This window comes from Notolepis coatsorum (genome assembly GCF_963971535.1).
Source record: "Notolepis coatsorum genome assembly, chromosome: 5".
Taxonomy (NCBI): Eukaryota; Metazoa; Chordata; class Actinopteri; order Aulopiformes; family Paralepididae; genus Notolepis; species Notolepis coatsorum.
In genome coordinates, this window is record NC_140169.1 from 66,125,087 (window position 1) to 66,135,509 (window position 10,423).

General features: G+C 49.2%; 1 protein-coding gene across 1 annotated transcript in view; it reads right to left on the minus strand.

Moving 5' to 3' along the window:
- The window catches only part of LOC311228227 (neurexophilin-2-like), a gene marked incomplete at both ends in the record, with an annotated part of 6,285 nt that extends 4,217 nt beyond the window's left edge, over nt 1–2,068 (minus strand). Inside the window, one exon of the mRNA XM_084314136.1 lies at nt 2,063–2,068. Within this exon, the coding sequence (XP_084170262.1) occupies nt 2,063–2,068 (6 nt within the window). The remainder of the gene's footprint in view (nt 1–2,062) is intronic.
- Nucleotides 2,069–10,423: the final 8,355 nt, after the last annotated feature.

The following is a 10,423-nucleotide window of genomic DNA, read 5'->3' on the forward strand; positions in this document are numbered from 1 at the left end:
CAGGTGTCACCTTTCTACGCATCATCACTTTCATAATCCCCTTTATGCGGTCAAAGCATCCTCTCCGACGCTGCCTCCTGACACCTCGCAGAACACCCTTGCCTGGCGATAGCGCTGGGATTCCAGGGGATAATACTGTGAGGCGCTTCGGGTCTTTGTATAATTATCATTTCCTCAGTTTTTTTTTTTCGCCCATATTGTCTGTTTCTTGTTCTAGAGAACGGCGATGAAACGAGGTCTGAGCAACCTCTCCTCCACCGATACTTCAGGCAGCGTTGACCGTCTCGTCGTACAACGCACACCCCTCCATTTACATCCTCCACTTCCACCCGAGACAAGTGCAGACATGAAACCCCCCCCCCCCACTCCCCCTCCCCCCATCCTCACTGAGCAATTTAGCCTTTTCTTTTGAAAACTTCAATTTCATGTTTTTATTTTTTTTGCTCCCTTCAAAACTGTTAGTACATACGTTCCTCATTCAAAGGTTTCTTCTTTCAGTTGTCTTTTTCTCTCTGTTTCTTTTCCGTCTTGAATTCCTCACACGCCTGTCTGCCTTAATAGATGTGCAGTTTGACAGAGCAGACGCTTCTAAGCAAACGTTTCTCTCCAAGCAGCACCTTGACTGCATCTCTGCCCAAAGAGTCAACTTATACTCCTGTTATGTTTCCCTTAACATATTGAATAAACAATATAATATTTCATACAGTACCAACGGACAACGTATGACGTATTATATCATGCCATACGTACCTTATGCATACTGCACCTGTGTATACTGTATACTTACTTAGTTACTCGTAGTGTCCATTTAGATTCTAGTGTCCAGTGTAACTATATTTATTGTAATGCATAATATAACTGATATTATATACAGACCCTCATCTGCACCTTGATTACACTGCCGTTTGCTCATATGCGTATACTCAGGAGTCAATTATATTGTTATATTGTTTACACTGCCTATTTTAACTTTTCTACTTTACTATAATTGTATTACCTGAATTACGGTCTTTCTACTATTACCATATACCTGTACCCCCCCCCCTCCCCCATGCTGCAATGATGCCTGAATTTCCCCAAGGGGATCAATAAATAAATATCTTATCTTTCTTATATTATTGTCCCCCCACATTTTTTTTGTCTCATTTATAAATAAGAACTGAATACAAGTTAAATAATTTCACAAATTATTATTATTATTATTATTATTATTTTTTAATAAATGTTTATCATTCTTTCCAAAAGAAAAGAGGCCTAAAAGCGTGGCTAACGCTAATGGCACGCATACCAGAGGCTAACTGCCTATGAAAACAGGCACAGAGGCACTGAAAGAGGATTTCGCCCATCTAATGAACACACTAGACTAGACAAATATCAAGATGTATTCATCAGTGGACCAATTACATGCTTTTGCAGAGGACAAGAAGCCTATATATATATATATATATATATATATATAATTTTTATACTTTTTTTTATAATTTTTATACTAATTATACTATATTTTTTTAGTCGACTATCAGCTAATTTCGGCCAATCATAGTCGACTATCCAAATCCTTAGTCGGGGACAGCCGACTAAATTCAAACTGATTTAGTCGCGGGCGTCTGGATTTGGTACACGCAGGGGCCGGGAGGGACGGAGCTGTTTGTACAGGGTGTGACATACAGGCGTAGAGGCGGCTCCGAGCACGAGCGCTCCGCTTTTGACTGATTTCGGGACAGCTTCCCTTTGAAGAAGAAACAAGAGAACGAGGGAGACATTGCTTCCATTCGCTCTGAAGACAGGTAATTCACAAGGAAATTATGCAAAGACTGGCGGAGGCTGACAGCGCTTTGTTAGGCCTTGAAATGTTAAAGAGAGAGGCCTCAGAGGCATGAAAGAGCGAGGGAAACAGAAAACACAGGGACTAGTCTGAGGAGATTTATTCCGCTTGTTCCGAAGCTGACACATCTCACCTCGTTGAGGAAAGCGATACGGTTTTTTAATTAAAGGGGTCAATCACTTTACAAAGTTCTGACATGCATTGTGAACACTTTTGAGAACAGTAGGTGGTAATTACCGACATTGCGTCAGAGCGTTCGGAGAGGAGGGAACTGGCTCAGCGCGCGCCGCCGAGAGCCGAGATCGTGTACGTGGCAGAAGGTCTGCTATCAGAGGATCACACAGTGGCCGGGAAGCTACTCTGAAGGCCTCGTTTTTTTTTTTTACAAGCGACCGGTCTAGTTCTAGTTCTTGAGTTCCCAGAGTTTGCTCGGAACAGGGTAAATCTCCATTTCACCATGATTCCCAACATTCCTTAACCCTTTCACTGCCGTCGGTCGCCATCGGTTGTGTGATAGTAAAGGGTTAACCGGCTGTCGTGTGGCAGTGAAAGGGTTAACCGTTTTTGGTAGTGCGGCAGTGAAAGAGTTAAAGATTGAGATTATCCCTTCTGTTGCAGAGTTTAATACTTTGATCTCCCACCTTTGTCAATGAAGTTGTACGTGTTTTAATTGATTTGTCATCCCCTGTCTACCCTTGTTTTGTTGTTTTTATATGCTGTGTGATTTTATATCCTTTACTTAAGATTGCTTCCCCTCTCTGGACTCCATCTCCACCTCACGCACAGTCACCCGCTCTGGTAAAATAGTCAACGATCCCTCCCACCCAGCACACCACTTATTCCAGCACATGCCCTCAGGTCGCTACAGGTCCATTTCAACCAGACACACACGCTTCACAAACAGCTTTTTCCCCACAGCAGTCCGAACACTAAACACCCTGGACAATTTGAATTTTCGTATTTTAAAATGTGTGTTAAAACTTAAAACCTTTCCACCCATTGCTGTACATCTTCCAACTGAACCAGAGTGTTTGGTTGTGGGGCCTGGCTGCTGCTCCTGGTCTACACTGAACCAGAGTGTTTGGTTGTGGGGCCTGGCTGCTGCTCCTGGTCTACACTGAACCAGAGTGTTTGGTTGTGGGCCTGGCTGCTGCTCCTGGTCTACACTGAACCAGAGTGTTTGGTTGTGGGGCCTGGCTGCTCCTGGTCTACACTGAACCAGAGTGTTTGGTTGTGGGGCCTGGCTGCTGCTCCTGGTCTGTACTGAACCAGGGTGTTTGGTTGTGGGGCCTGGCTGCTGCTCCTGGTCTGTACTGAACCAGAGTGTTTGGTTGTGGGGCCTGGCTGCTGCTCCTGGTCTGTACTGAACCAGAGTGTTTGGTTGTGGGGCCTGGCTGCTGCTCCTGGTCTACACTGAACCAGAGTGTTTGGTTGTGGGGCCTGGCTGCTGCTCCTGGTCTGTACTGAACCAGAGTGTTTGGTTGTGGGGCCTGGCTGCTCCTGGTCTACACTGAACCAGAGTGTTTGGTTGTGGGGCCTGGCTGCTCCTGGTCTGTACTGAACCAGAGTGTTTGGTTGTGGGGCCTGGCTGCTCCTGGCCTACACTGAACCAGAGTGTTTGGTTGTGGGGCCTGGCTGCTCCTGGCCTACACTGAACCAGAGTGTTTGGTTGTGGGGCCTGGCTGCTCCTGGTCTGTACTGAACCAGGGTGTTTGGTTGTGGGGCCTGGCTGCTCCTGGTCTGTACTGAACCAGAGTGTTTGGTTGTGGGGCCTGGCTGCTGCTCCTGGTCTGTACTGAACCAGAGTGTTTGCTTATCAGGGTGTTTAGCCTATCAGTGAGCTGGATGCAATCCTACCTGGAGGGGAGAGAACAGACGGTAGAGGTAAACGGTACTCTATCCCCCCCCCTCACAGTGAGCTGTGGTGTTCCACAAGGAAGCATACTAGGACCGCTACTCTTCCTAATTTATGCAAATGACATGTCGTCAGCCTGTGACTGCAACTTGTTCCTGTTTGCGGACGACTCAGCCCTGCTGGTCTCTGACAAGAACAAGTTGCAGGTTGAAAAAACCCTCAGCTCGGAACTAGGCAAAATCTGCATATGGCTCGCTGATAACAAACTATCATTACACATGGGCAAAACAGAGTCCATTCTCTTCGGTTCAAATAACAAACTCAGCAAGACCGACGGCTTCTCAGTTACAGTGGGTGACAATATTGTCACAAGGAAAGACGAAATTACCTACCTGGGTTCCATCCTAGAGGCAAATCTTTCCTGTGACAAAATGGCATCCAATGTAATAAAAAAAAAGTCAACCAACGAACTAGATTCTTGTACCGGATCTCCTCTCTGGTAAACAAGAATACCCTGAAGACTCTGGCAGGAGCACTCATTCAAGGGTACTACGACTATGCGTGCACCTCATGGTACCAAAGCACCTCAAAGGCGCTTAAAACAAAATTACAAACATCACAAAACAAACTGGTCAGACTACTACTTGACCTTACCCCCAGAACCCACCTCACCCCTGCCCACTTTGACAACCTAGGATGGCTTAGAGTAGACGACAGAGTACAGCAACTTTCAATGGGCCTGGTCTACAAGATACACTATACGACTAAGGTACCCATGTACATGTCAAAATACTTCCCAAAGGTCAGTGAATACCACAACCACTACACCAGAGGAAGCTCAACAAATCATGTTAAACCCAGATTCGGCTCAAACAAGGGACTAAATACGTTTAGCAATTATGCCACATCAATGTGGAACGCCCTACCCAAAGCTGTAAAGGAATGTGAATCCCTACCCACATTCAAAACCGCTCTTAAAGAGCACCTACGGGAGGCTGCAATTCGAAACTGGGCACCGTAAATGCCCAAAACCCCCACCACCTCCTAATAGACAGTCTCCTCCCCATCGCATGTATATATTCCCTCCCCGCCGTATGTATATTTCTCTCCCACCCACCCACCCCCTCCTAATGTACAGTCCCCTCCCCATCATATGTATATACTCTGTCAGGATCTAGGGGTAACAGTACTGTATATTTGAATACCGTTTATGTCACAAATGTATCAGTACTAAATACCTATATGTCCCTATGCCATAAATGTCATGTATGTTGTGTATGTCATAAATGTCTATATGAATTGAAAATGGGGGACTCTGATGGAAACAAGACAAACGTCTTTCTCAGGTCTGCATCCCCTTAACAATTGTGTGTATTGAGCCGTACTGTATTGTACCCATTCTGCAATCTGTTAAATAAAGTTTTAATTCATTCATTCATTCATTCATTCATTCATTCATTCATTCATTCATTCATTCATTCATTCATTCATTCATTCATTCATTCATTCATTCATTCATTCATTCATTCATTCATTAATTCATTCATTCATTCATTCATTCATTGGTTGTGGGGCCTGGCTGCTGCTCCTGGCCTGTACTGAACCAGAGTGTTTGGTTGTGGGGCCTGGCTGCTGCTCCTGGTCTACACTGAACCAGTGTGTTTGGTTGTGGGGCCTGGCTGCTCCTGGTCTACACTGAACCAGAGTGTTTGGTTGTGGGGCCTGGCTGCTGCTCCTGGTCTACACTGAACCAGAGTGTTTGGCTGTGGGGCCTGGCTGCTCCTGGCCTACACTGAACCAGAGTGTTTGGTTGTGGGGCCTGGCTGCTGCTCCTGGTCTACACTGAACCAGAGTGTTTGGTTGTGGGCCTGGCTGCTGCTCCTGGTCTACACTGAACCAGAGTGTTTGGTTGTGGGGCCTGGCTGCTCCTGGTCTACACTGAACCAGAGTGTTTGGTTGTGGGGCCTGGCTGCTGCTCCTGGTCTACACTGAACCAGAGTGTTTGGTTGTGGGGCCTGGCTGCTGCTCCTGGTCTGTACTGAACCAGAGTGTTTGGTTGTGGGGCCTGGCTGCTGCTCCTGGTCTACACTGAACCAGAGTGTTTGGTTGTGGGGCCTGGCTGCTGCTCCTGGTCTGTACTGAACCAGAGTGTTTGGTTGTGGGGCCTGGCTGCTCCTGGCCTACACTGAACCAGAGTGTTTGGTTGTGGGGCCTGGCTGCTGCTCCTGGCCTACACTGAACCAGAGTGTTTGGTTGTGGGGCCTGGCTGCTGCTCCTGGCCTACACTGAACCAGAGTGTTTGGTTGTGGGGCCTGGCTGCTGCTCCTGGTCTGTACTGAACCAGGGTGTTTGGTTCTGGGGCCTGGCTGCTCCTGGTCTACACTGAACCAGGGTGTTTGGTTCTGGGGCCTGGCTGCTCCTGGTCTGTACTGAACCAGGGTGTTTGGTTGTGGGGCCTGGCTGCTCCTGGTCTGTACTGAACCAGAGTGTTTGGTTGTGGGGCCTGGCTGCTCCTGGTCTACACTGAACCAGAGTGTTTGGTTGTGGGGCCTGGCTGCTCCTGGTCTACACTAAACCAGAGTGTTTGGTTGTGGGGCCTGGCTGCTGCTCCTGGTCTGTACTGAACCAGAGTGTTTGGTTGTGGGGCCTGGCTGCTCCTGGTCTACACTGAACCAGAGTGTTTGGTTGTGGGGCCTGGCTGCTGCTCCTGGTCTACACTGAACCAGAGTGTTTGGTTGTGGGGCCTGGCTGCTCCTGGTCTACACTGAACCAGAGTGTTTGGTTGTGGGGCCTGGCTGCTCCTGGTCTACACTAAACCAGAGTGTTTGGTTGTGGGGCCTGGCTGCTGCTCCTGGTCTGTACTGAACCAGAGTGTTTGGTTGTGGGGCCTGGCTGCTCCTGGTCTACACTGAACCAGAGTGTTTGGTTGTGGGGCCTGGCTGCTGCTCCTGGTCTACACTGAACCAGAGTGTTTGGTTGTGGGGCCTGGCTGCTGCTCCTGGTCTACACTGAACCAGGGTGTTTGGTTGTGGGGCCTGGCTGCTGCTCCTGGTCTGTACTGAACCAGAGTGTTTGGTTGTGGGGCCTGGCTGCTGCTCCTGGTCTGCACTGAACCAGATTGTTTGGTTGTGGGGCCTGGCTGCTGCTCCTGGCCTACACTGAACCAGAGTGTTTGGTTGTGGGGCCTGGCTGCTCCTGGCCTACACTGAACCAGGGTGTTTGGTTGTGGGGCCTGGCTTCTCCTGGCCTACACTGAACCAGATTGTTTGGTTGTGGGGCCTGGTTCCTCCTGGCCTGTACTGAACCAGAGTGTTTGGCTGTGGGGCCTGGCTGCTCCTGGCCTACACTGAACCAGAGTGTTTGGTTGTGGGGCCTGGCTGCTGCTCCTGGTCTACACTGAACCAGAGTGTTTGGTTGTGGGGCCTGGCTGCTGCTCCTGGCCTACACTGAACCAGAGTGTTTGGTTGTGGGGCCTGGCTGCTCCTGGTCTACACTGAACCAGGGTGTTTGGTTGTGGGGCCTGGCTGCTGCTCCTGGTCTGTACTGAACCAGAGTGTTTGGTTGTGGGGCCTGGCTGCTGCTCCTGGTCTACACTGAACCAGAGTGTTTGGTTGTGAGCCTGGATGCCCCTCCTGGCCTACACTGAACCAGAGTGTTTGGTTGTGGGGCCTGGCCCCTCCTGGCCTACACTGAACCAGAGTGTTTGGTTGTGGGGCCTGGCCCTTCCTGGCCTACACTGAACCAGGGTGTTTGGTTGTGGGGCCTGGCCCCTCCTGGCCTGTACTACCTCGCTCTGGTCCCCCTGTGTTTGAGAACTTGATGCAGATGGAGCTATTGTACCCCCGTCCTACCACCAGCAGCTCCTCTTTCTGGTTCAACACCACTTTTTTCTGAGGGAACATGTGATGCCAGGTCTGACCTACATCTGGCAGACCAAGATGATCAAGGTTGAGAGGCACAGACTACACTGACTTCTATACGGTCGTCCTCATCGGAACAAGAGGAGAGTCCGTTCTTCTGAGGAGACACAGAAGGAGTTTGGGTTGTCCTTGTGGCTCTGCACGTTAGTTAACTGTTGTAGAATGTAAAATCACGGCGTCGGCTGTGGAGATGGGCTTCCTGTTTGACTCTGACATGCTGTGACCTCACTTCCTCCCTCCGAGCGACATCTCCACTCCCACTCTCCTATGTTCTTCTCCTATTTCCCCCCTAATACATTTTTCTTCTATCAATTGTTCAACTTTACAAATATGAACTGAAACTCAAAAGTTTAATAATTTAACTTCAGTTTAACTGTACAGTCATGTTTAGTAACTAGTGTCCATGGAAACGACAAAGAATGCAGCCATAATATATCACTATATCTATATCACTGCATGCAGTACATGTTCAGACGAGCTTAAAGGATAACTTCACTGTGTTGGACCGTGTTCACAGTCTGTCTACCATGTACCGAACACATAGAGACCATCATTTCACTGATTGGTCCAGTATTGAGCTACAATCTCCCTGCAGGCTATCACTGGGCTACAATAGCAGACAATGAACAATTGTAAATCCTTTGCAAAAAAACAACAATAAATATTCTCTCCCGAGACGGGAAGCTCAGGGTGTATTGTTACCGGTCTCAGTGTGCTCTCCTGTGAACTGTATCACAATCTGAATGTTGAAACGACAGTTCCATTTGAAACAGAACTATATTATCCTGTCCTCGCTGCCCTTCACTGGCTGCCTGTGCAGTTTAGGGTCAATTTTAAGATCCTGCTGTTTGCTTATAAAGCAATGAATGGTCTGGCCCCACCCTACCTCACGAGATCCTGCACCCCTAAGCCTTTGGGTTCTCATACTAGCCATGACAGTATGACCCCACCCCAAAATGAACACAGCAGACACGGAGAGGTCCTGCCAAGCCCGACCTGCTTCCCAACCAGCTAACCTGCAGCACACTAGCTACCAGTCCAACCAGCAGAGTATCCAACTACCACCACATATGGACCCAGCAGATGAGATTGGTGAGATATTATATCCCTCATAGAAGAGTCAAACAGTACATCCAATGTGTTGCAGAAAATAGCAGCTTCAAAGGATATGCTTCGGAAGATTGTTTTCTTTTTGATGAAGAGGACCTGGCAAGACCTGACATTGCAGCAGTTTTTGGCTGGACCTGCAAGGCCCATTCAGCAGTTGCCTTCTGACTTGTGGCAGCATGCTCTCTTTCATCCTGCGACCCAGTTTTTTTTCACGGTTTGTCACCAGTTCAAGTGAAACACGAGACTGTTCCTATGACTCTTCTTCTGCCTGGTAATCATCAGATTCCATCTAACTGGCTGTAGTCTCACTCCATTGGTGCTCAGCCATCCCTGGCTCTACATGTCAACTGGATCTCAGGTAAGATTATCTCCCAGCCAGCTGCCATTCCTACTGTTTACTGCCTATAGCAGCCACAAACAGCCTATAGCTGCCTACTGCAGCCTGCCTTTCCCGAGCCAGTTAGCCCACTCCCTGCCTGTCCAGAGCCAGCCTGTTCCCTATTCACTTGTCCTAGTCCTCTTCTCCCTGAGCGCTGTATGGAGCAGCTGAAGAGACTCTGGTTTTCCCTGGTAACCGTGGAGCCTCCGAGAGGAGACGTGCAGACCGACGTCAATGTCGTGTTATTCCCAGTCAGACCCTCAACCGCCAGCCCCCTCCTCCGACACCTAGTCGGATCTTCCATCGACCGTCCTTGCAGATGCCCTGCCGCCTTTGGTCCTCACCGGTGTCCCGTTTGAAACCCAGTCTGCTACGCTTGGTATGGATGCCTAGCAACAACGCTAAAGAATCCCCTGTCCTCTCCAGTCCAGCTACTCCTAGCAAAGTTGCTCCGGGTATGGATATTCTAAGTTCAGCTATTCCTGCTAAATCTGTTAGCCAAGTAAGCTCTGTTTAACCTGTTTGTGAGTCAACCCCTGACTGTTCAGCTTCTACTACGGCTAGCACTGTATCTACTACTAGCACGGCCACCCCTGCCTGTTCAACCTCTACTACGGCTAGCACTGTATCTACTACTAGCACGGCCTCCCCTGCCTGTTCAGCCTCTACTACGGCTAGCACTGTATCTACTACTAGCACGGCCTCCCCTGCCTGTTCAGCCTCTACTACGGCTAGCCCCATATCTTTAGCTAGTACTGAATCAGCTGCTAGTACTGCAGCTATCGCCAGCAGCCTTCAGTCTGCCTGTCCTGAGCTAGTCCACTGCCCAGTTCTACTGATCTTTCGCTGCCCAGTGCTACGGATTATCCACTTCCCAGTGCTACAGAGTCTCCACAGCCCAGTGCTACCGATCCTCCACTTCCCAGTACTACTAATGATCCACTGCCTAGTGCCCTGAGTACACTGGTATTACCCCTGGTGATGTTCCCACAAAGCTTCCTGCTGCTGTGGAGCTTCCTGCTTCTGTCCCTGAGGAGATCCCTGCTCCTGTCCCCAAAGAGATCCCTGCTCCTGTCCCTGAGGAGATCCCTGCTCCTGTCCCCAAAGAGATCCCTGCTCCTGTCTCTGTGGAGCTTCCTGCTCCTGTCTCTGAGGAGATCCCCACTTGTGTACCTTTGTGGCGTCCTGCTCCTGTCCCTGAGGGGGTCTCCGCTTCTGTTGTCTCTGAAGAGTTTCTTTCTTCTGCATGTGTTCCCAAGGAACCCCCTGTTCCTGCCCTTGCTTCAGAGGAGCCCCCCTACTGTCCCTGCCCCCAGAGAACCTCCTACTCCTGA